A 27,278-nucleotide genomic window follows, 5' to 3' on the forward strand; every position below is an offset into this window, starting at 1 on the left:
TGTAATATATGCAGCTCATCCTGTAATACACAGACACTTATATATATTACTGTCTGGCTACCCCCAGTATAATACCCTGTAGTGTAATACATGCAGCTCATACTGTAACACACAGACACAGACACTTATATATATTACTGTCTGGCTACCCTCAGTATAATAGCCCGTAGTGTAATACATGCAGCTCATACTGTAACAAACAGACACAGCCACTTATATATAACTGTCTGGTTACCCCCAGTATAATACCCCATAGTGTAATACATGCAGCTCATACTGTAACACACAGACACTTATATATTACTGCCTGGTTACCCCCAGTATAATACATGCAGCTCATACTGTAACACACAGACACAGACACTTATATATTACTGCCTGGTTACCCCCAGTATAATACCCTGTAGTGTAATACATGCAGCTCATACTGTAACACACAGACACAGCCACTTATATATTACTGTCTGGTTACCCCCAGTATAATACCCTGTAGTGTAATACATGCAGCTCATACTGTAACACACAGACACAGACACTTATATATTACTGTCTGGCTACCCCCAGTATAATACCCTGTAGTGTAATACATGCAGCTCATACTGTAATACACAGACACAGACACTTATATATTACTGCCTGGTTACCTCAAGTATAATACCCCGTAGCGTAATACATGCAGCTCATACTGTAACACACAGACACAGACACTTATATATTACTGTCTGGTTACCCCCAGTATAATACCCTATAGTGTAATATATGCAGCTCATCCTGTAATACACAGACACTTATATATTGCTGTCTGGTTACCCCCAGTATAATACCCTGTAGTGTAATACATGCAGCTCATACTGTAACACACAGACACAGACACTTACTGTATATATTGCTGTCTGGTTACCCCCAGTATAATACCCTGTAGTGTAATACATGCAGCTCATACTGTAATACACAGACACAGACACTTATATATTACTGCCTGGTTACCCCCAGTATAATACCCTGTAGTGTAATACATGCAGCTCATACTGTAACACACAGACACAGACACTTATATATTGCTGTCTGGTTACCCCCAGTATAATACCCTGTAGTGTAATACATGCAGCTCATACTGTAATACACAGACACTTATATATTACTGCCTGGTTACCCCCAGTATAATACCCTGTAGTGTAATACATGCAGCTCATACTGTAATACACAGACACAGCCACTTATATATTGCTGTATGGTTACCCCCAGTATAATACCCTGTAGTGTAATACATGCAGCTCATACTGTAACACACAGACACAGACACTTATATATTACTGTCTGGCTACCCCCAGTATAATACCCTGTAGTGTAATACATGCAGCTCATACTGTAACACACAGACACAGACACTTATATATATTACTGTCTGGTTTCCCCCAATCTCCCAGCAAGCTCGGAAACCGTATGATGTCCGTGATGTGATTGAACAATATTCCCAGGGTCACCTGAATATGATGGTGCGGATTAAAGAACTACAGCGGAGGTAACAATGTAACACACAGGATGTGACAATACAGCGGAGGTAACAATGTAACACACAGGATGTGACAATACAGCGGAGGTAACAATGTAACACACAGGATGTGACAATACAGCGGAGGTAACAATGTAACACACAGGATGTGACAATACAGCGGAGGTAGTAGTAGTAGTAGTACATTTATTTATAAGGCGCCGCAAAGTGTCCGCAGCGCCGTACATAGCAAACAAAAAAAAACAAATTACAAGGTAACGTACAGGGTGTGTTGAAAGATACAGTATAAATAGGGGTATAGCTGGTAGAACTAAAATCAGCATCAGTTCAGAAGTAGGTGTCAAAATTGTCAAGGAGACTGAAGATGAAGTAGAGGAAGGGAAGAACAGGACAGGAGCACAGGTGAGGTAATGAGGTAGGGTGAGTACGTGAGGCAGGAGGACCCTACTCATAAGAGTTAACATACTAAAAATAGGTGGGTGGACGAACGAAATACAATAGGATAAGTAGGAACGGAGGGGAACAGAGGCAGGATAGGAGGATCAAAAGAGGTTAGGAGGAGGGATAGGCTAGTCGAAAAAAGTGGGTTTTGAGGGAGCGCTTGAAGGAGGTAAGGGAATCAGATAGCCTGATGGGTGGCGGGAGGTTGTTCCAGTGCAGGGGGGCAGCGCGAGAGAAGTCTTGGACACGGGAGTGGGAGGAGGTGATTAGGTGAGAGGTCAGTCGGCGGTCAGCGATGGAGCGAAGAGGACGGGAGGGAGTGTGGATAGAGATCAGTGAAGAGAGGTAGGGAGCTGTGGAGGAGGAGAGAGCCTTGTAGGTGGTGGTGAGGAGTTTAAAGAGAACTCGGAAAGGAATGGGGAGCCAGTGAAGAGATAAACAGAGGGGGGAGGCGGAGGTAGAGCGGCGGGAGAGGAAGATTAGCCTAGCAGCAGCGTTAAGAATGGATTGGAGAGGTGCGAGGCGGGTGAGAGGTAGCCCAGAGAGAAGGATGTTGCAGTAGTCAAGGCGGGAGATGACAAGAGAGTGAATGAGAATTTTGGTCGCGTCAGTGGAGAGGAATGGTCTGATGCGTGAGATGTTGCGTAGGTGAAAGCGGCAAGACTGTGAGAGAGCACGAATGTGGGGGGTGAAAGAGAGGGAGGAGTCAATGATGACACCGAGGCAGCGCGTTTGGTCGGTGGACGTGATCTCGGTTTCACCAATGCTGATGGAGATAGTGGGAGAAGAGGGGATGTTCGGGGGATGGAAGATTAGAAGTTCAGTTTTAGCCATGTTTAGTTTCAGGAAGCGTTGGGTCATCCAGGCTGAGATGGCCGTGAGGCATTCGGAGACCTTGGACAGAAGTGATGGGGATAAGTCGGGGGAGGAGAGATAGATTAGGGTATCATCAGCATAAAGGTGGTAATGAAAACCATAGGAGCTGATGAGGGTGCCCAGAGAGGTGGTGTAGAGGGAGAAGAGGAGAGGGCCAAGGACTGACCCTTGGGGAACACCGACTGGCTGGGGGGTAGTAGGAGAGGAGGAGCTCGGAGTGGAGACGGAGAAGGAGCGATCGGAGAGGTATGAGGTGAACCAGGAGAAGACCGTGCCAGTGATGCCAAAGGAGCGGAGGGTGTTGAGCAGGAGAGGGTGGTCAACAGTGTCAAAGGCAGCCGACAGATCAAGCTGGATGAGGATAGAGAAGAGGCCTTTGGATTTAGCCGATAGTAGATCGTTAGTGATTTTGGTCAGGGCAGTTTCAGTGGAATGTAAAGGGCGGAACCCGGATTGGAGGGGGTCTAGAATGGAGTTAGCAGTAAGGTGGCTTAGGAGACGATTATAGGTCAGACGTTCTAGGAGTTTGGAGGCAAAAGGGAGGAGGGAGATGGGCCTGTAGTTGGATGGAGAGTTGGGGTCCAGATTTGTTTTTTTGAGAATTGGGGAGACAAGAGCGTGTTTGAAGGAGGAAGGGAATATCCCAGAGGATAGGGAAAGATTAAAGAGGTGAGCCAGGTGAGAGCAGACTGATGGACTGAGACGACGGATAATATTGGAGGGGATAGGATCAAGCGGGCAGGTGGAGGGAGAAGCGGATTGAAGGATAGAGTGGACTTCAGCAGCAGTGGTGGGGTAAAATGAGGACAGGGGTTGGAAGGAGGGGAGTGGAGATGTAGGAGGGGAGGAGGGAGAGGGTGAGGTCATGGCAGCAGTGATGGCAGTCCTGAGAGAGGAGATTTTGGTTGAAAAGTAGGTAGCAAAATCAGCGGCTACGATGGAGGACGGAAGAGCTGGAGGAGGGGGGGAGAGCAAGGAGTTGAAGGTGGCGAAGAGCCTGCGGGGATTGGATGATTGGGAAAGGATGAGGGACTTAAAGTAGGATTCCTTGGCCAGAGCAAGGGCAGAGCTGAAGGAGGAAAGAATGAATTTGAAATGGAGATAATCCGCAAGGGAGCGTGATTTCTTCCAGAAGCGCTCAGCAGTGCGAGAGCACTTTTTAAGGAATCGGGTGATAGGTGAGTGCCACGGTTGGGGGTTGGAGCATCGAAGGGGGATAGAGGAGGGAGGGCAGGCAGAGTCCAATGCCGAAGATAGTAACAGGTAACAATGTAACACACAGGATGTGACAATACAGCGGAGGTAACAATGTAACACACAGGAAGGGACAATACAGCGGAGGTAACAATGTAACACACAGGATGTGACATTACAGCGGAGGTAACAATGTAACACACAGGATGGGACAATACAGCGGAGGTAACAATGTAACACACAGGATGGGACAATACAGCGGAGGTAACAATGTAACACACAGGATGTGACATTACAGCGGAGGTAACAATGTAACACACAGGTTGTGACATTACAGCGGAGGTAACAATGTAACACAGGGGATCGGACAATACAGCGGAGGTAACAATGTAACACACAGGATGAGACAATAGAGCGGAGGTAACAATGTAACACACAGGTTGTGACATTACAGCGGAGGTAACAATGTAACACACAGGATGGGACAATACAGTGGAGGTAACAATGTAACACACAGGATGAGACATTACAGCGGAGGTAACAATGTAACACACAGGATGAGACAATACAGCGGAGGTAACAATGTAACACACAGGATGAGACATTACAGCGGAGGTAACAATGTAAGACACAGGATGTGACAATACAGTGGAGGTAAAAATGTAACATACAGGTTGTGACATTACAGCGGAGGTAACAATGTAACACACAGGATGAGACAATACAGCGGAGGTAGCAATGTAACACACAGACACACACACAGGATGTGACAATACAGCGGAGGTAACAATGTAATACAGAGACACACAGGATGAGACAATACAGCGGAGGTAACAATGGGCCTTATTCTGGTTGGTGCGGCCGGGCCGTACGCGTACGTCCCGGGATTTTTTATGATCTGCGCATGCGTACATTCGCTAATGCGCAGGCGCGAACACTCCACAACGCTTACGGACGGGTCTCTACGTGCGAAAAAACCTGTACGCGAGTGTACGGGCATTGGGGGCGGCATAGGGGCGTGATGAGGGGAGCGGCCGAAATAATGAGGGAAAATGGGCGTAAATATGGGTGTACACGGGGGTGTGCACCAAAAATGAGCGGTGCTACTACCGCACGATCGACTAAAGCACCGTTCATTTCGGACACAAAACAGGCGGCCGCCAACCGCCATCTCAAACCACCCCTACAGATACCGCATGCCAGCGTGCGCCTGGGTTAGCTAATTTACGCGGATTACTACCAAACACATACACCTGAATGTAATAACCAATGCTGCAGTCTATTAAGTCCAAACCATGATTTCACTACCTGCAAGCCACACACAGCACGCAAACACATTGGAAGCTTATCTTTCTATACTTCTCGACATTTAACCCCTTCCCGACATTTGACGTATATATACGTCATGGTCGGGAAGTACTTCCCGACACATGACGTATATATACGTCATGGCTGAAAACTGTCACTGCGTCTAGAGACGCAGTGACAGAGGGACAATGTCTGCTGTCCCTGACAGCAGACATGTCCCTGCGTGCCCGGGGGGGGCTGCGATGCCGCCCCCCCGTCGCCGATCACTGTGATTGGCTGTTCAGTGTGAACAGCCAATTACAGCGTTTTCTGTGTCACCGGCGAATAACGTTCGCCGGTGACATGGGATCGGAGGTGATTGGTGCTGTAAAGTACAGCACCAATCACCGTGGGGTGTAAGGGTGACACTGGTGTCACCCCACCTCACCCCGCCCGCCCCCAAAGGCCGTGATTGGTCCGTCGGACCGACGGACCAATCACAGCCATGGAGGGGGGTTTAAACTAACGGTGACTGCACTGCAGACGCCATTCCGGTCTGGAATTGCGTGCAGTGTGGTCACCGTGCCTGGCTGCCGCAGTATACTGACCTGATCCGTGCAAACCGTGCAAAATACTTACCTGATCACTGCCTGGATCTTGCTACTTGTGTTGTGCTGTGTTGTGCTGTGTTGTGCTGCTGCAGTTAGCTAGAGAGAGAGAGATAGAGAGAGATAGAGAGAGATAGAGAGAGATAGAGAGAGATAGAGAGAGATAGAGAGGCCTAGTGACAGAGAGTGCTATATTTTGCTGCAGTGTAATAGAGTTATAGATAGAGAGAGAGATAGAGAGAGAGAGATAGAGAGATAGTGACAGATTGTGATATATATTTTTTATATAACTGACTGCTGCCCCCCCTTTTGTGCTGATCACTATATCTGAGATGATCAGCAACTTTTTTGGGGGTGCAGGGGTTTGCTGCAGTGTCATAGAGTGATAGATAGTGATAGATAGTGAGAGATAGAGAGAGAGAGAGAGAGAGTGATAGAGAGTGCTAAATTTTGTGTCTGCTGCCCCCGCCTTTTGTGCTGATCACTATATCTGAGGTGATCAGCAACTTTTTTGGGGGTGCAGGGGTTTGTAAATTCCTGTCAGTGCTGCAGTGTCATAGAGTGATAGATAGTGAGAGATAGAGAGAGAGAGTGATAGAGAGTGCTAAATTTTGTGTCTGCTGCCCCCGCCTTTTGTGCTGATCACTATATCTGAGGTAATCAGCAACTTTTTTGGGGGTGCAGGGGTTTGTTTTTTAAATTCCTGTCAGTGCTGCAGTGTCATAGAGTGATAGATAGTGAGAGATAGAGAGAGAGAGTGACAGAGAGTGATAGAGTGCTATATTTTGTGTCTGCAGGAAATATATACCTGCCAGTTGCACCAAAGGTTGTGCACCTGCTGCCCCTCACCTTTTTTTTTTTTTTTGAGGGTGCTGTGGGTATTTTTACACACACTGTGATTTTGTGGGTGTCCTGTGGCCACTGTGCGCTGATCAGTGACGTACATCACTGATCAGCTTTTTCGGCACAGGGTTGATTTTTTTTTTTTTTTTTTTTAATAAATTCCTGTTGCCTTTGAGCGCTGTTCAGTGACGGTCGTTACTGACTAACATCTGTGCTCAATTTTTGGTGCAGGACCTTTTTTTTTTTTTTTTTTTTTAATAAATTCCTGTTGCCTTTGAGCGCTGTTCAGTGACGGTCGTTACTGACTAACATCTGTGCTCAATTTTTGGTGCAGGACCTTTTTTTTTTTTTTTTTTTTTCTGCACTACATACACACTACCTGGTTGAAATAAAGTTTGTACCCCCCCCTACACTATACACGTGTTGAAACATTTCACAACCACAAACACAAAAATAAAAATGGCATCCCAAAGGTCATCCCAAATGTCATCCCAGTCATCCAGAAGAATGTACTCAGCGGAGGAGGCATATGCCATGCTTGCCTCTGACAGTGACACAGCCAGTGAGGCAAGCGGGGAATTTGAAGGATTTGTGTTAACCTCATCTTCCTCCTCTAGTGATGAGGGACCCCCTCAAAGACGCCCCCGTAGAGCAGCTGAGACCCCCCCCCCAATGATTGATCCCGTATGGATCCCACCACCAGCCAATTTTGAGCCCCAGGTTCATGAGTTTTTGGCCATCCCAGGAATCCAATTTGATTCCACAGGTCTCAGAGAAATTGACTTCTTCAAATTATTTTTCTCTGATGATTTTATAAATTTAATGGTGGACCAAACTAATTTATATGCCCAGCAGTTTATTGCTCAAAACCCCACGTCATCATTTGCTAGGTGGACCCCTGTAGATGCAGTAGAGATGATGGCGTTTTGGGGTCTGGTGTTTCATATGGGCATAGTAAAAAAGCCAGAAATTAGGCAATATTGGAGTACAGATGTTCTGTACAGCACCCCATTTTACCGTATGGCCATGACCCGGACTCGTTTTGAGATGATCCTTAAATTTCTGCATTACAGCGATAATGCACAGTGCCCACCCAGAGATGATCCCACCTTTGACCGGCTATTCAAAGTCAGGCCGGTCATTGATCATTTCAGCGCCAAATTTGAGGAGATGTACATCCCCCAACAATTCATTTGTGTGGACGAGTCCCTTTTACATTTTAAAGGAAGGGTTAAATTCCGCCAGTACCTTCCCAATAAGAGGGCAAGGTATGGCATAAAATTGTATAAACTGTGTGAAAGCACCTCAGGGTACACCCACAGGTTTAGGGTATATGAAGGGAAGGATTCAAGTATTGAACCGCCAGAATGCCCCCCCTCCCTCGTAGGTGTTAGTGGAAAAATTGTCTGGGATTTAGTGCACCCCTTCCTGGATAAAGGTTATCACCTCTATGTGGATAACTTTTACACTAGCATCCCCCTGTTTAAGGCCCTTGGTTCAAGAGGTACAGCAGCTTGCGGTACTGTGCGCAAGAACCAAAGAGGCCTCCCAAAAACGCACATTGCCCAAGTAATGAGAAGGGGTGAAAGCAGGGGAATATGCACTGAAAATATGTTGTTGGTCAAATATAAGGACAAGAGGGATGTCCTTATACTGACAACAATTCACGGAGACAGTACCACCTCCGTCCCTGTACGAGGTACCAGTACCCACACCTCAAAACCTAATTGTATCCTGGATTACAATAGGTACATGGGCGGAGTGGATCTTTCAGATCAGGTACTGAAGCCGTACAGTGCCCTGCGGAAAACAAAAATCTGGTACAAGAAGCTGGCCGTGTATATCATCCAGATGGCACTGTATAACGCTTACGTGCTATTCCGTTCTACCGGCCAGAGGGGGACATTTATGCACTTTCAAGAGGAAGTCATAAAGGGCCTGATATTTGGGAACCAGCAGGCAGAGGGCCCCAGTACTTCTAGTACTGGCCCCCGTATTGTACCAGGGCAGCATTTTCCCAACGAAATCCCCTCCACTGCAAAAAAGGGCAGGACACAAAAAAGGTGCAAAGTTTGTTATAAAAGGGGAATAAGAAAGGAAACTATTTTCCACTGTGAAACTTGCCCTGACAAACCCGGCCTTTGCATAAAGGAGTGTTTTAAAATATACCACACATCTATGGATTATTAGGTCCATCAATTCACCGTGCATCGGGGGTCTTGCTAATGCCACATAGCACCCACCATTCATTCCACCTGAATCTGAGCCGCAAAATCCAAAAATCACTCCTTCCCTTCTGAGTCCTGCCATGCACCCAACTGGTATTTTTTGGTCACATATGAGGCATTGCCATACTCGGGAGAAATTGGGGCATATATTTTGGGGTGCTTTTTCTCCTTCAAACCTTGTGAAAATGAAAAATTTTGAGCCAGAACTGCATTTTTGTGTAAAAAAATGTAATTTTGCCCAGTTGTATCAAAATTGGTGAAACCCCTGGGGGTTTGAAATGTACATTATACCCCTAGATGAATTCCCTGAGGGGTGTAGTTTGCAAAATGGGGTCACTTGTGGGGGGTTCCACTGTATTGGTGCTTGGGGGGTCTTGCTAATGCGACATAGCACCCACCATCATTCCACCAGAATTTGTGCTGCAAAATCCAAATATCACTCCTTCCCTTCTGAGTCCTGCCACTTTTTGGTCACACATGAGGCATTGCCGTACTCGGGAGAAATTGGGGCACAGATTTTGGGGTGCTTTGTCTCCTTCATTCCTTGTGAAAATGAAAAATTTTGAGCCAGAACTGCATTTTTGTGTAAAAAAATGTAATTTTTCATTTTCACTGCCCACTTGTATCAAAATTGGTGAAACCCCTGGGGGTTTGAAATGTACACTATACCCCTAGATGAATTCCCTGAGGGGTGTAGTTTGCAAAATGAGGTGACTTGTGGGGGGGTTCCACTGTATTGGTGCAACATAGCACCCACCATTCATTCCACCAGAATCTGTGCTGCAAAATCCAAAAATCACTCCTTCCCTTCTGAGTCCTGCCATGCACCCAACTGGTATTTTTTGGTCACATGTGAGGCATTGCCGTACTCGGGAGAAATTGGGGCACAGATTTTGGGGTGCTTTTTCTCCTTCATACCTTCTGAAAATGAAAAATTTTGAGCCAGAACTGCATTTTTGTGTAAAAAATGTAATTTTTCATGTTCACTGCCCACTTGTATCAAAATTGGTGAAACCCCTGGGGGTTTGAAATGTACACTATACCCCTAGATGAATTCCCTGAGGGGTGTACTTTGCAAAATGGGGTGACTTGTGGGGGGGTTCCACTGTATTGGTGCTTGGGGGGTCTTGCTAATGCGACATAGCACCCACCAAAATTCCACCAGAATCTGAGCTGCAAAATCCAAAAATCACTCCTTCCCTTCTGAGTCCTGCCATGCACCCAAATGGTATTTTTTGGTCACATGTGAGGCATTGCCGTACTCGGGAGAAATTGGGGCACAGATTTTGGGGTGCTTTGTCTCCTTCATACCTTCTGAAAATGACAAATTTTGAGCCAGAACTGCATTTTTGTGTAAAAAAATGTAATTTTTCATTTTCACTGCCCACTTGTATCAAAATTGGTGAAACCCCTGGGGGTTTGAAATGTACACTATACCCCTAGATGAATTCCCTGAGGGGTGTACTTTGCAAAATGGGGTGACTTGTGGGGGGGTTCCACTGTATTGGTGCAACATAGCACCCACCATTCATTCCACCAAAATCTGTGCTGCAAAATCCAAAAATCACTCCTTCCGTTCTGAGTCCTGCCATGCACCCAACTGGTATTTTTTGGTCACATGTGAGGCATTGCCGTACTCGGGAGAAATTGGGGCACAGATTTTGGGGTGCTTTTTCTCCTTCATACCTTCTGAAAATGAAAAATTTTGAGCCAGAACTGCATTTTTGTGTAAAAAAATGTAATTTTTCATTTTCACTGCCCACTTGTATCAAAATTGGTGAAACCCCTGGGGGTTTGAAATGTACACTATACCCCTAGATGAATTCCCTGAGGGGTGTAGTTTGCAAAATGGGGTGACTTGTGGGGGGGTTCCACTGTATTGGTGCTTGGGGGGTCTTGCTAATGCGACATAGCACCCACCAAAATTCCACCAGAATCTGAGCTGCAAAATCCAAAAATCACTCCTTCCCTTCGGAGTCCTGCCATGCACCCAACTGGTATTTTTTGGTCACATGTGAGGCATTGCCGTACTCGGGAGAAATTGGGGCACAGATTTTGGGGTGCTTTTTCTCCTTCATACCTTCTGAAAATGAAAAATTTCGAGCCAGAACTGCATTTTTGTGTAAAAAATGTAATTTTTCATTTTCACTGCCCACTTGTATCAAAATTGGTGAAACCCCTGGGGGTTTGAAATGTACACTATACCCCTAGATGAATTCCCTGAGGGGTGTAGTTTTCAAAATGGGGTGACTTGTGGGGGGGTTCCACTGTATTGGTGCTTGGGGGGTCTTGCTAATGCGACATAGCACCCACCAAAATTCCACCAGAATCTGAGCTGCAAAATCCAAAAATCACTCCTTCCCTTCTGAGTCCTGCCATGCACCCAACTGGTATTTTTTGGTCACATGTGAGGCATTGCCGTACTCGGGAGAAATTGGGGCACAGATTTTGGGGTGCTTTTTCTCCTTCATACCTTCTGAAAATGAAAAATTGTGAGCCAGAACTGCATTTTTGTGTAAAAAAATGTAATTTTTCATTTTCACTGCCCACTTGTATCAAAATTGGTGAAACCCCTGGGGGTTTGAAATGTACACTATACCCCTAGATGAATTCCCTGAGGGGTGTACTTTGCAAAATGGGGTGACTTGTGGGGGGGTTCCACTGTATTGGTGCAACATAGCACCCACCATTCATTCCACCAGAATCTGTGCTGCAAAATCCAAAAATCACTCCTTCCCTTCTGAGTCCTGCCATGCACCCAACTGGTATTTTTTGGTCACATGTGAGGCATTGCCGTACTCGGGAGAAATTGGGGCACAGATTTTGGGGTGCTTTTTCTCCTTCATACCTTCTGAAAATGAAAAATTTTGAGCCAGAACTGCATTTTTGTGTAAAAAAATGTAATTTTTCATTTTCACTGCCCACTTGTATCAAAATTGGTGAAACCCCTGGGGGTTTGAAATGTACACTATACCCCTAGATGAATTCCCTGAGGGGTGTAGTTTTCAAAATGGGGTGACTTGTGGGGGGGTTCCACTGTATTGGTGCTTGGGGGGTCTTGCTAATGCGACATAGCACCCACCGAAATTCCACCAGAATCTGAGCCGCAAAATCCAAAAATCACTCCTTCCGTTCTGAGTCCTGCCATGCACCCAACTGGTATTTTTTGGTCACATGTGAGGCATTGCCGTACTCGGGAGAAATTGGGGCACATATTTTGGGGTGCTTTTTCTCCTTCATACCTTCTGAAAATGAAAAATTGTGAGCCAGAACTGCATTTTTGTGTAAAAAAATGTAATTTTTCATTTTCACTGCCCACTTGTATCAAAATTGGTGAAACCCCTGGGGGTTTGAAATGTACACTATACCCCTAGATGAATTCCCTGAGGGGTGTACTTTGCAAAATGGGGTGACTTGTGGGGGGGTTCCACTGTATTGGTGCAACATAGCACCCACCATTCATTCCACCAGAATCTGTGCTGCAAAATCCAAAAATCACTCCTTCCCTTCTGAGTCCTGCCATGCACCCAACTGGTATTTTTTGGTCACATGTGAGGCATTGCCGTACTCGGGAGAAATTGGGGCACAGATTTTGGGGTGCTTTTTCTCCTTCATACCTTCTGAAAATGAAAAATTTGGAGCCAGAACTGCATTTTTGTGTAAAAAAATGTAATTTTTCATTTTCACTGCCCACTTGTATCAAAATTGGTGAAACCCCTGGGGGTTTGAAATGTACACTATACCCCTAGATGAATTCCCTGAGGGGTGTAGTTTTCAAAATGGGGTGACTTGTGGGGGGGTTCCACTGTATTGGTGCTTGGGGGGTCTTGCTAATGCGACATAGCACCCACCAAAATTCCACCAGAATCTGAGCTGCAAAATCCAAAAATCACTCCTTCCCTTCTGAGTCCTGCCATGCACCCAACTGGTATTTTTTGGTCACATGTGAGGCATTGCCGTACTCGGGAGAAATTGGGGCACAGATTTTGGGGTGCTTTTTCTCCTTCATACCTTCTGAAAATGACAAATTTGGAGCCAGAACTGCATTTTTGTGTAAAAAAAATAATTTTTCATTTTCACTGCCCAGTTGTACCACAATTGGTGAAACCCCTGGGGGTTTGAAATGTACACTATACCCCTAGATGAATTCCCTGAGGGGTGTAGTTTGCAAAATGGGGTCACTTGTGGGGGGGTTCCTAACTTTTAGCATCTTATGGTGCCTAGAAACCTACATGGTGCCTAAAAAATAATCTCATAAAAAGGAGGCTCCAAAATCAAGTAGGTGCTCCTTCTATTATGAAGCCTGTGGTTTGGTCACCGTGCACACTAGGGCCACATATAGGATATTTATGAAAACAAAAGAATTGGGGGAATCAATTTTTAGTCACATTTCTCTAGTAAAATGTACTGTGTTCCTTAGAAAAATGTATTAAAATTGCAAATCTGCAAAAAAAAAGAAATTTTGAAATTTCACCTACACTTTGTTTTAATTCCTGTGAAACACCTAAAGGGTTAACAAACTTCCAAAATGCTGTTTTGAATACTGTGAGGGGTGCAGTTTTTTGAAATGGCATCATTTATGGGGGTGTCTCACATACAAGTCCCTCAAAGTCACATCAGAACTGAACTGGTCCCTAAAAAAATCAGTGTTTGAAATTTTCTTGAAAATTTGAGAATTTGCTATTCATATTGTAAGCCTCCTAGTGTCCCAAAAAATTAAAAGGAAGTTGAAATAATGATGTCAACATAAAGTAGACATATGGTCTATGTTAGTTATTCACTATTTTGAGTGGTAAGATTATTTGTCTCACAAGCAGAAAATTTAACATTTTGCAAATCGCTAAATTTTCCATTTTTTCACGATATTTTGGTATTTTTCACAAAAAAACACAGACTGTATTGACGAAAATTTACCACTAACTTGAAGTACAATGTGTCACGAGAAAACAATCTCAAAATCACTGGGATAAGTAAAAGCAAAAAAAAGTTATCCCCACTTAAGTGAGACATGTCAGATTTGAAAAAAATGGCTCTGTCAGGAACGCAAAAACTAGCTCTGTCAGGAAGGGGTTAAAGGTTTGTTTAATTTAAGGTAAGAATCTTTGTAAGACCTGCTTATATATGCTAAGGTAGGTATTTGTTAAACAGTTCGACACATTCACTACGTGCTTTCATAGACTTTACACAGTAGCACACTCAATCTACACAAGTCGACATGTGTCAACGTGTTCACTCTAATACAAACATAGGTTTTGTATTTATGATACAATAACATAAACCACATCTAACACCTCCAAAGGATGTTTCAGCAATGTTTTAAGCCCATGCCCACTATTTTGCACATTAATTAATTCAATCAATTAATTAATTTTCATAATTATAGTTGAAAGGCAAGATTTGCAGGTCCATATATATGAAGGGTATGTCAGCGTACACGGACGTACGCTCACTCTCACGAGCGGTGACATAAGCTGACTTTTCTATTGAAAACAATAGGGACCCGTCCGTGCAAGCTGGCGTACGCTCAGATAGCCGCAAGAAGTCGGTGGGAAGACGGACGAGAGACGTCCGTAAACGGTGGCGTACGCTCAATTGTACGCCAGTTGTCGGAGTGTAAGGGCTGGCCCGTCCGTGTACGTTGGCGTACGCTCAATTGTACGCCACTCCCCTTTGCCGATGTTTCTGGCCGTACGAATGCGGCTGAGTTGTGGGTGGACCTAACCCCAACGGCCGCGTACGGAGAGCGTACGTTAATTGCGAACGTACGCACGTTTGGCCGCTACGATCAGAATAACCTCCAATGTAACACACAGGATGAGATAATACAGCGGAGGTAACAATGTAACACACAGGTTGTGACAATACAGCGGAGGTAACAATGTAATACAGAGACACACAGGATGTGACAATACAGTGGAGGTAACAATGAGACACACAGGTTGTACGGTTACAGCGGAGGTAACAACTGTAACACACAGACACACACACAGGTTGTACGGTTACAGCGGAGGTAACAACTGTAACACACAGACACACACACAGGTTGTACGGTTACAGCGGAGGTAACAACTGTAACACACAGACACACACACAGGTTGTACGGTTACAGCGGAGGTAACAACTGTAACACACAGACACACACACACAGGTTGTACGGTTACAGCGGAGGTAACAACTGTAACACAGAGACACACACACAGGTTGTACGGTTACAGCGGAGGTAACAACTGTAACACACAGACACACACACAGGTTGTACGGTTACAGCGGAGGTAACAACTGTAACACACAGACACACACACAGGTTGTACGGTTACAGCGGAGGTAACAACTGTAACACACAGACACACACACACACAGGTTGTACGGTTACAGCGGAGGTAACAACTGTAACACACAGACACACACACACAGGTTGTACGGTTACAGCGGAGGTAACAACTGTAACACACAGACACACACACACAGGTTGTACGGTTACAGTGGAGGTAACAAGTGTAACACACAGACACACACAGGATGTGACAATACAGCGGAGGTAACAATGTAACACAGAGACACACAGGATGTGACAATAAAGTGGAGGTAACAATGAGACACACAGGTTGTACGGTTACAGCGGAGGTAACAACTGTAACACACAGACACACACACACACAGGTTGTACGGTTACAGCGGAGGTAACAACTGTAACACACAGACACACACACACAGGTTGTACGGTTACAGCGGAGGTAACAACTGTAACACACAGACACACACACAGGTTGTACGGTTACAGCGGAGGTAACAACTGTAACACACAGACACACACACACAGGTTGTATGGTTACAGCGGAGGTAACAACTGTGACACACAGACACACACACAGGTTGTACGGTTACAGTGGAGGTAACAAGTGTAACACACAGACACACACAGGATGTGACATTACAGCTGAGGTAACAACTGTAACACACATACACACACACACAGGTTGTATGGTTACAGCGGAGGTAACAACTGTGACACACACACACACACAGGTTGTACGGTTACAGTGGAGGTAACAAGTGTAACACACAGACACACACAGGATGTGACATTACAGTGGAGGTAACAATGTAACACACAGACACACACAGGATGTGACATTACAGTGGATGTAACAATGTAACACACAGACACACACAGGATGTGACATTACAGCTGAGGTAACATCTGTAACACACAGACACACAGGTTGTAAGGTTACAGCAGATGTGAGACCTGTAACACACAGACACACACATAGATTGTACGGTTACAGCAGATATGATACCTGTAACACGCGCACACACATGTACAGTGAGAACACGGATGTCCTTTTTATGGTGCTTCTCTTTTGCAGACTGGATCATTCTCTTGGCAAGCCCGGAGTCTTCCTGCCAGGTACTATAATGTGTTACACCTGTGATCTGTCCGCAGACTGGTACTGACATGGCAGGGAGGAGACTGGTACTGACAGAGGGCAGGGAGGAGACTGGTACTGACACATGGCAGGGAGGAGACTGGTACTGACACAGGGCAGGGAGGAGACTGGTACTGACACATAGCAGGGAGGAGACTGGTACTGACACATAGCAGGGAGGAGACTGGTACTGACATGGCAGGGAGGAGACTGGTACTGACAGAGGGCAGAGAGGAGACTGGTACTGACACATGGCAGGGAGGAGACTGGTACTGACACAGAGCAGGGAGGAGACTGGTACTGACACATGGCAGGGAGGCAGGGCCGGTGCAAGGAGGTTTGGCACCCTAGGCAAAACATCTAATACTGCGCCCCCCCCCTTACTTTCCCCAACACACATGTCCCCCAGCCCTGCCCTTTCCCCAACACACATGTCCCCCAGCCCTGCGCTTTCCCCAACACACGTCCCCCCAGCCCTGCGCTTTCCCCAACACACATGTCCCCCAGCCCTGCACCTTCCCCAACACACATGTCCCCCAGCCCTGCGCTTTCCCCAACACACATGTCCCCCCAGCCCTGCACTTTCCCCAACACACATGTCCCCCAGCCCTGCACTTTCCCCAACACACATGTCCCCCAGCCCTGCCCTTTCCCCAACACACATGTCCCCCAGCCCTGCGCTTTCCCCAACACACGTCCCCCCAGCCCTGCGCTTTCCCCAACACACGTCCCCCCAGCCCTGCGCTTTCCCCAACACACATGTCCCCAGCCCTGCACCTTCCCCAACACACATGTCCCCCAGCCCTGCGCTTTCCCCAACACACATTGTCCCCAGCCCTGCGCTTTCCCCAACACACATGTCCCCCAGCCCTGCACTTTCCCCAACACATATGTCCCCCAGCCCTGCCCTTTCCCCAACACACATGTCCCCCAGCCCTGCGCTTTCCCCAACACACGTCCCCCCAGCCCTGCGCTTTCCCCAAGACACATGTCCCCCAGCCCTGCACCTTCCCCAACACACATGCCCCCCAGCCCTGCGCTTTCCCCAACACACAAGTCCCCCCAGCCCTGCACTTTCCCCAACACACATGTCCCCCAGCCCTGCATTTTCCCCAACACACATGTCCCCCCAGCCCTGCGCTTTCCCCAACACACATGTCCCCCCAGCCCTGCGCTTTCCCCAGCATGTCCCCCAGCCCTGCACTTTCCCCAACACACATGTCCCCCAGCCCTGCACTTTCCCCAACACACATGTCCCCCAGCCCTGCACCTTCCCCAACACACATGTCCCCCAGCCCTGCACTTTCCCCAACACACATGTCCACCCAGCCCTGCACTTTCCCCAACACACATGTCCCCCAGCCCTGCACTTTCCCCAACACACATGTCCCCCCAGCCCTGCGCTTTCCCCAACACACATGTCCCCCAGCCCTGTACTTTCCCCAGCATGTCCCCCAGCCCTGCACTTTCCCCAACACACATGTCCCCCAGCCCTGCGCTTTCCCCAGCATGTCCCCCAGCCCTGCACTTTCCCCAACACACATGTCCCCCAGCCCACTACTCTCCCCAACACACGTCCCCCAGCCCACTACTCTCCCCAACACACATGTCCCCCAGCCCACTACTCTCCCCAACACACATGTCCCCCAGCCCACTACTCTCCCCAACACACGTCCCCCAGCCCACTACTCTCCCCAACACACATGTCCCCCAGCCCACTACTCTCCCCAACACACATGTCCCCCAGCCCACTACTCTCCCCAACACACATGTCAAACCAGCCCTGCACCCAGCCACCTCCCTCATATGCATACAGTTACCTTTTGTGTATGTCTGGCATGGTCTCTAGGAGATTGTGCTGGAGGGGGGCGGAGCTACAAGACGATCCCTGTGTGAAGAGCAGCAGCAGGAAGCACTGAAGCAGAACTTCAGATCAGATTGAAGAGCAGGGACACAGACACAAGCATAACGACTGCTGGCTGCTGCTGGAAGTTGAGCCCAGCAATTTCCTGCAGTACCTGCACCCTGCCTGGCCGGGGTAACAGCATTTGAATATGCTGGGGGAAGTGCTAGGCTCTCCTAGGACCCGATAAGTCCACTAAAATACTTAATTTTTATGATGACAGTATAGGGGCGCCCTCTAGTGGCCAGCGCCCTAGGCAGCTGCCTAAGGCTGCCTAGTGGTAGCTCCGGCCCTGCAGGGAGGAGACTGGTACTGACACATAGCAGGGAGGAGACTGGTACTGACACATGGCAGGGAGGAGACTGGTACTGACACATGGCAGGGAGGAGACTGTTACTGACAGAGGGCAGAGAGGAGACTGGTACTGACATGGCAGGGAGGAGACTGTTACTGACAGAGGGCAGAGAGGAGACTGGTACTGACACATGGCAGGGAGGAGACTGGTACTGACACAGGGCAGGGAGGAGACTGGTACTGACACAGGGCAGCGAGGAAACTGGTACTGACACATAGCAGGGAGGAGACTGGTACTTACAGAGGGCAGAGAGGAGACTGGTACTGACACATGGCAGGGAGGAGACTGGTACTGACACATAGCTGGGAGGAGACTGTTACTGACACATAGCAGGGAGGAGACTGGTACTGACACATAGCAGGGAGGAGACTGTTACTGGCACATGACAGGGAGGAGACTGGTACTGACACATGGCAGGAAGGAGACTGGTACTGACAGAGGGCAGGGAGGAGACTGTTACTGACATATAGCAGGGAGGAGACTGTTACTGACACAGGGCAGGGAGGAGACTGTTACTGACACAGGGCAGGGAGAAGACTGTTACTGACACAGAGCAGGGAGGAGACTGTTACTGACACAGGGCAGGGAGGAGACTGGTACTGACACATAGCAGGGAGGAGACTGGTACTGACACAGGGCAGGGAGGAGACTGGTACTGACAGAGGGCAGGGAGGAGACTGTTACTGACACATAGCAGGGAGGAGACTGTTACTGACACAGGGCAGGGAGGAGACTGTTACTGACACAGAGCAGGGAGGAGACTGTTACTGACACAGGGCAGGGAGGAGACTGTTACTGACATATAGCAGGGAGGAGACTGTTACTGACACAGGGCAGGGAGGAGACTGTTACTGACACAGGGCAGGGAGGAGACTGTTACTGACACAGAGCAGGGAGGAGACTGTTACTGACACAGGGCAGGGAGGAGACTGGTACTGACACATAGCAGGGAGGAGACTGGTACTGACACAGGGCAGGGAGGAGACTGGTACTGACACAGGGCAGTGAGGAAACTGTTACTGACACAGGGCAGGGAGGAGACTGTTACTGACACAGAGCAGGGAGGAGACTGTTACTGACACAGGGCAGAGAGGAGACTGTTACTGACACATAGCAGGGAGGAGACTGTTACTGACACAGGGCAGAGAGGAGACTGTTACTGACACATAGCAGGGAGGAGACTGGTGCTGACACAGGGCAGAAAGGAGACTCTTACTGACACAGGGCGGAGAGGATACCAGTACTGGGAGCTGTGGGACATTTATGACCCTGGTACTGGGAGCAGTGGAACATGTATGATCCTGGAACTGGGAGTAGTGGGACATGTATGACCCTGGTACTGGGAGCAGTGGAACATGTATGATCCTTGTACTGGGAGCAGTGGGACATGTATGACCCTGGTACTGGGAGCAGTGGGACATGTATGATCCTGGTACTGGGAGATGTGTGACATGTATGACACTGGTACTGGGAGCAGTGTGACATGTATGACCCTGGTACTGGGAGCAGTGGGACATGTATGACCCTGGTACTGGGAGCAGTGGGACATGTATGACCCTGGTACTGGGAGCAGTGGGACATGTATGACCCTGGTACTGGGAGCAGTGGGACATGTATGACCCTGGTACTGGGAGCAGAGGGCCATGTATGATCCTGGTACTGGGAGCAGTGGGACATGTATGACCCTGGTACTGGGAGCAGTGGGACATGTATGATCCTGGTACTGGGAGCAGTGTGACATGTATGACACTGGTACTGGGAGCAGTGTGACATGTATGACCCTGGTACTGGGAGATGTGTGACATGTATGACACTGGTACTGGGAGCAGTGGGACATGTATGACCCTGGTACTGGGAGCAGTGGGACATGTATGACCCTGGTACTGGGAGCAGTGGGACATGTATGACCCTGGTACTGGGAGCAGTGGGACATGTATGATCCTGGTACTGGGAGCAGTGTGACATGTATGACACTGGTACTGGGAGCAGTGTGGCATGTATGATCCTGGTACTGGGAGAAGTGTGACATGTATAACACTGGTACTGGGAGATGTGTGACATGTATGACCCTGGTACTGGGAGCAGTGTGACATGTCTGACCCTGGTACTGGGAGCAGTGGGACATGTAGGACCCTGGTACTGGGAGCAGTGGGACATGTATGACCCTGGTACCGGGAGCAGTGGGACATGTATGACCCTGGTACTGGGAGCAGTGGGCCATGTATGATCCTGGTACTGGGAGAAGTGTGACATGTATGACACTGGTACTGGGAGCAGTGGGACATGTATGACCCTGGTACTGGGACATGACATGTATGACCCTGGTACTGGGACCTGTATGACCCAGGTACTGGGAGACGTGTGACACCTATGACACATGTAACAATGTTGTATTTCCCCACAGAGAAGGGAGTGGATAAAGGATATCACACAGTTGGTGCAAGACTCATGCGTCTGGAAGAGAAGGTACTTTCTGATCCTACATTGTACACAAGGAGTCTATGTACTAAGCGAACAGAGAAAAGGTGCAACCAACCAGCCCCCAACTGTCATTTTCCAAAGCCTATAACAGCAGTTGGGTGCTCAGTGGCTGGCCCTTTATCTCCTGTCCACTTTATCTCCATATAAGTAAATAGACCCTAATAACACGACATGTATGAGATACACAGTATACACAATATACACACTGGGGTTGTGTATACTTCGCAGCTTTGTGAGTCATTTGAACGCCACCTGCACGAACACCCCCCCCCCCTTCCGCATGTATAAAACAGGAGCGGGCGCTGACTTAGTGGTAGGGGCACAATCTATAGCGCCCACCTGTATACCACTGAGTCATTTGCGCAGATTTAACAAGCAGACGTTATGTATTGTGACAGATTTCTGCAATTCTTACACACATTAGACCCAGCCAGTCTGGAGGGGACAGGACCATGTTTTCTTTCAGGATTTCCCTGCCCTGCACCGTACAGATAACCTTAAATGCCCGGTCCTAGAAAGAAAACCGGGACAAGGCTCCCGTCAGACCCTAGTATCAGGTGGAAGGGGGCTCAACCAGCTGACAGTTTCCTCCGTATAGCCCCCCCCGTTATAATACGCCTGTTAGTCTCGTTCCTGCCATTGACCCCTACACTTTTGTTGTCTGTAATGCACCCCCTGGCAGACTGACATTTTCCCAGGACTGGTTAATGCAAATCAGGCTCCAGCCTGGCACACGGAGAGTGGACACGGGGTCAGTGCATACAGACCCCTCCCATCCCTCGCCTCTTGTTCCCATTAGCACAGAGACCCGGCTGGGTGTTTAATTGTGGCTCTCGCTGGCCTACTGAGCTGGAACATAGTCTGCTCACTTGGCAGTGCCACAGGTCTGGCATGGCTGGGCGGCTGGATGGGCTGAGTGCGGGTATTGTCTGAGTGTCTTGGAATCAGTCAGACATCCAGCGAAATGCGGCCCCTCGTTTATTCCACAATAATGAGTTCCTCTAATTATTCCTCTATCACTCGGCAGCCTGTCCCCGATTCACCCTCTGGCCTATGTGTGTGTAATGGGCTGTGCAGGTAAGCATGCGGGCCCCTGTGCCCAGAGAGCCACACATGGCAGTGGGGCGCTTATAGGAGTGTTGGACCCAGGCAGGAGAACATCAATGAGTCAAAATCATTGATGATCTATGACTGATGTTGAATACTGTTACCATCGATGGTACAGAACCACCCAATGTTTCTTTCTGCAGTTTTCTTTTCTTCTCTAAGTGGTGGAAGTACACGGAGCATAGCTCCGCCCCTGACATCCATGAAACCCCAACCCATGCTCTAATTTTACCGTAGCCCAGTAAACAGTAAAGCAGGGATGACCATTGGTGGGTGAAAACCATCAATGATTCCCTTTGATATGTTTTATACGATCAATGGTGACCATCGAAGATTAATATACCAAAGGCCATCTATAATGTCTGGAGATGCACAAGGGAGGGAGACATGATGGCTGGAAACACATTTTGGTGGCTGGAGACACACAAGGGGGAGAAATGTGGTGGCTGGAGACTCACAAGGGGGAGAAGTGTGGTGGCTGGAGACACACAAGGGGGAGAAATGTGGTGGCTGGAGACTCACAAAGGGGAGAAATGTGGTGGCTAGAGACCTACAAGGGGGAGAGATTTGATGGCTGGAGTCACAAGGGGAGAGAGATGATTGCAGAAGAAACACAAGAGAGAGGTTTGATGACTGGAGACACACAAGGGGGAGAGGTTTGATGACGAGACACACACGGTTAGAGTTTGATGACACATGAGGGGGAGAAATTCTGTGAATTGAGACACACAAGGAGGAGAGACACATGATAACTGGAGACACACAAGGGGGAGAGATTTAATGGTTCTGGAAACACAGAGGGGAGAGATTTTCATGGCTGGAGACACAAGGAGCAGAGACATGATGGCTGGAGACACACAATGGGGGGATGCTTCATGGCTGGAAACACAACAGAGAGATTTAATGGCTGGGGAAACAAAAGGGGGGACATGATGGCTGGAGATACAAGGGGGAGAGATTTAATGGCCAGGGAAACACAAGGTAAGGATGATGGCTAGATACACAAGGGGGAGAGACATGATGAGTGGACACACAAGGGGGAGAGATTTGATGGCTAGAGTCACAAGGGGAGATACATTATTGCAGGAGACACACAAGGGGGAGAGATTTGATGGCTGTGGAAACTCAAGGAGGGGGGGTCATAAAGCCTGGAGACACAAGGGGGAGAGATTTTGTGGCTGGAAACACAAGGAACAGAGACACAACGGCTGGAGTCACACAATGAGGGATGCTTCATGGCTGGAATCACAAGGATGAGAGATTTAATGGCTGGAGAAACACAAGGGGTGGCATGATGGCTGGAGACACAAGGAGGAGAGATTTAATAGCTGGGAAACACAAAGGGAGAATGATGACTGGAGACACAAGGGGGAGAGATTTAATAGCCATGGAAACACAAGGTGGGGACTATGGCTGGACACAGAAGGGGGATAGATTTGAAGGCTGGAGTCACAAGGGAGACATGATTGCAGGAGACTCACAATAAGGGATGCTTCATGGCTGGAAACACAAGGGAGAGAGAGATTTAATGGCTGGGGCAACACAAGGGGGGGCATGATGGCTGGAGACACAAGGAGGAGAGATTTAATAGCTGGGGAAACACAAAGGGAGAATGATGACTGGAGACACAAGGGGGAGAGATTTAATGGCCATGGAAACACAAGGGGGGATGATGGCTGGACACAGAAGGGGGATAGATTTGATGGCTGGAGTCACAAGGGAGACATGATTGAAGGAGACTCACAATAAGGGATGCTTCATGGCTGGAAACACAAGGGAGAGAGAGATTTAATGGCTGGGGCAACACAAGGGGGGGGCATGATGGCTGGATACACAAGGGGATAAACTTGGTGGCTGGAAACACAAGGAACAGAGACATGTTGGCTGGAGACACACAATGAGGGATGCTTCATGGCTGTTAACACAACAGGGAGAGATTTAATGGCCGGGGAAACACAAGGTGGGTATGATGGCTGGACACAGAAGGGGGAGAGTCATGGTGATGGGACACACAAGTGGGAGAGATTTGATGGCTGGAGTCACAAGGGGAGAGACATGTTTGCAGGAGAGGAGACTCACAATGAGGGATGATTCATGGATGGAAACAAAAGGGAGAGAGAGAGAGATTTAATGGCTTGGGCAACACAATGGGGGGGCATGATGGCTGGAGACACAAGGGGATAGACTTGATGGCTGGTAACACAAGGAGCAGAGACATGGTGGCTGGAGACACACAGTGAGGGATACTTCACGACTGGAAACACAAGGGAGAGAGAGATTAAATGGCTGGGGCAAAACAAGGGGGGCATGATGGCTGAAGACACAAGGGGGAGAGAGAGATTTAATGGCTGGGGCAACACAAGGGGGGGCATGATGGCTGGAGACACAAGGGGATAGACTTGGTGGCTGGAAACACAAGGAGCAGAGACATGATGGTTGGAGACACACATTCATGGCTGTTAACACAATGGGAAGAGATTTAGATAGACTTGGTGGCTAGGGAAACACAAGGGGGATAATGGCTGGAGACACAAGGGGGAGAGACCTTATGATTAAAGACACAAAAGGTGGAGAGTGAAACCAGTTGAAAATAAATTGGATCCCAGGCATTTTTAGATTATGTTCTAAAATGTTTAATAGTATTTACAATGCTGTTTTTTGTTCATCTTTAATATCTGGGAGGTTTAATATGCCTCACCCTGTATTTGTGCAAGGCAGGATTACTGAAATGTCAGGGTGGGGGGTATGTCTGCATTCACTACATGCCACCTCCACCTAGGAACCCCCATCGCTTTTCTTTTGCAGCAGACACAGGGGTAACTGGTGCTGTACGGGGTTGGTCAGTGTGAATCCTGACAAATGATGTGTTTGCCTTCAACAGGTCACTCAGATGGATCACAAGCTGGATGAAATTCTACGCATCTTCCGAGCTCATTTGGTGCCAGAAGAGGATCAGCTGCTGCCCCCTGAGCCAGGGTCCCCATTACCCCACCGGCTGCACCCCTCTCACAGCTCTCCGACGCCTAGCCGCCGATTCTGACAGCCAACGATCAACGCTGCCCATCTTCTCTAAAGATTAAAGAGACTGAAGCTGGCGCCACATAAGCAGCAACCAGGAGCTGCCCCAGAGCTACACGAATTACACTACACAGGTCAGCGACAGACATTCTGTGAGAGATGTCACAATGCTGCGCCATGAGAGGTGTCCATAGAGAGGCCCTCCCACAGATCCATGGAGAATGTCCTGTTAGAGACCCACCCACAGATCCATGAGCAACGTCCTATGAGAGACCTACCCACGGCTTCATGAGCAACATCCTGTGAGAGACCCACCAACAGGTCTATGGGTCACATCTTGTGAGAGACCCACCCACAGATCCATGGGTCACATCCTGTAAAACCCATCCACAGATCCATGAGCGACTTCCTGTGGGAGACCCACCCACAGATCCATGAGCAACATCCTTTGATAGATCCACCCACAGATCCATAAGCAACATCCTGTGGGAGACTCACCCATAGATCCACGAGCAACGTCCTGTAATAGATCCACCCACAGATCCATGAGCAACGTCCTGTGAGAGACCAACCCAAAGATTCATGAGCCATGTCCTGTAAAAGAACCACCAAGAGATACATGAGTGACGTCCTTTGAGAGGCCCACCAAGAGATCCATGAGTGACGTCCTTTGAGAGGCCCACCAAGAGATCCATGAGTGATGTCCTATGAAAGACCCACCCACAGATTCATGAGTGGTGTAATTTGAGACCCACCAACAGATCTATGAGATGTTACAGTGATTCACAAGTCGCCATTGAAAGAGCCCAACCATGAGACATCGAATGAGAGACCTACCTCCAGAACTATGAGTGATGTCACATTGGTCCACAAGACCACCAGAGACTTATCCACTGAACCATAGGAGATACCCTGTAAGAGGTGTTCAACTCCACCAGCTTCTTTTGGAGCATCCTCACTCAGGCTGACCCCAAGTCAAGGTTGGCAAGTCCAGAAACCTGCATATCTTATGTCCCTTACCACCAGCAAAACGTGTGAACTCCACATCACTGTCATGTAACATGTAATACATATGTATCCTGCAGATGAAATATAATGTCACAACACCTCGGTCCTCTTTATCCGGATATTAAGCCCATATGCCTTACATCCACCTCAGGTGTCCCCCCCCCCCCCCCCCCCCCCCCCCTCACATATACATATATGGCACAGTTACCCCACCAGGACACGGAAAGCACATATGGATGACAGAGGTTATGGTTCTCTATCTCCGCGCGGTGAAGAGACAGGTGTGACAGAGGTCTGCGTGTTACCCTAAGAAACCTTCAATACCGATTAAACTCTTATGGGAACTCGTGTATGCAAATGTGTCTGAAGGTAAAAAAATAATTAAATTAAAGACTATTCAGAGGAACGCAGTACTCCGATTGTGATCAGTATATGGGGGTGAGGTGGTGGTTGTGGTAAGACTTGCATTTAGCAGAACAGAATCATCTGAGTTCTACAGTGCAGCACCTCCATATAATTTCTTATGGGCTTCAGGAAACCATGGAATGGGAGGCCCACCTCTTGGTCACACTTGTTATTCAGCACTAGGTGGTTTTTAGATTGTCCTCCATAAAATATTTCTATATAGAGAATTAAATCAAGGTTATTGCCTAATGAATGCCCCCAAACTGTAAATTATCTGGGCAGGAACCTCACTTGCTGACTGATCTCTGAATACAGAAATTCAGAAGGTTCTAGGACAAATCTTTAAAAAAAAAAAGATTGTCTCAAGTGACGCCTCCTGCATGTAACTGCGATCCCAGTTTTGCGACCGATGTTGCAAGTTGGAATCCAACGGTGGCCATGTTCCAAACAGTCAGCCAGCTAAGTAAGCTTCAGCTTCTGAACCCGGCCAATGAACACAGGGGGCTGCGAGACCAGGAGGTAAAACAGTCCCCTCAAAGAAATCAAGGACATTTACAGGAACGCATCACTCCCCCTGCTCC

The 27,278-nt window shown here is 48.1% G+C and overlaps 1 protein-coding gene across 1 annotated transcript in view; it reads left to right on the plus strand.

Annotated features, from left to right (window-relative positions):
• The window catches only part of LOC146073668 (potassium voltage-gated channel subfamily KQT member 1-like), a 59,030-nt gene extending 32,576 nt beyond the window's left edge, over nucleotides 1-26,454 (plus strand). Inside the window, exons 15-18 of the mRNA XM_083181035.1 lie at nucleotides 1,428-1,522; nucleotides 16,361-16,401; nucleotides 21,083-21,144; nucleotides 25,148-26,454. Of these exons, the coding sequence (XP_083037161.1) occupies nucleotides 1,428-1,522; nucleotides 16,361-16,401; nucleotides 21,083-21,144; nucleotides 25,148-25,306 (357 nt within the window). The 3' untranslated portion in view covers nucleotides 25,307-26,454. The remainder of the gene's footprint in view (nucleotides 1-1,427; nucleotides 1,523-16,360; nucleotides 16,402-21,082; nucleotides 21,145-25,147) is intronic.
• The last annotated feature ends 824 nt before the right edge of the window (nucleotides 26,455-27,278 follow it).

Source organism: Crinia signifera, chromosome 4 (assembly GCF_055691185.1).
Source record: "Crinia signifera chromosome 4, ASM5569118v1, whole genome shotgun sequence".
Classification (NCBI taxonomy): Eukaryota; Metazoa; Chordata; class Amphibia; order Anura; family Myobatrachidae; genus Crinia; species Crinia signifera.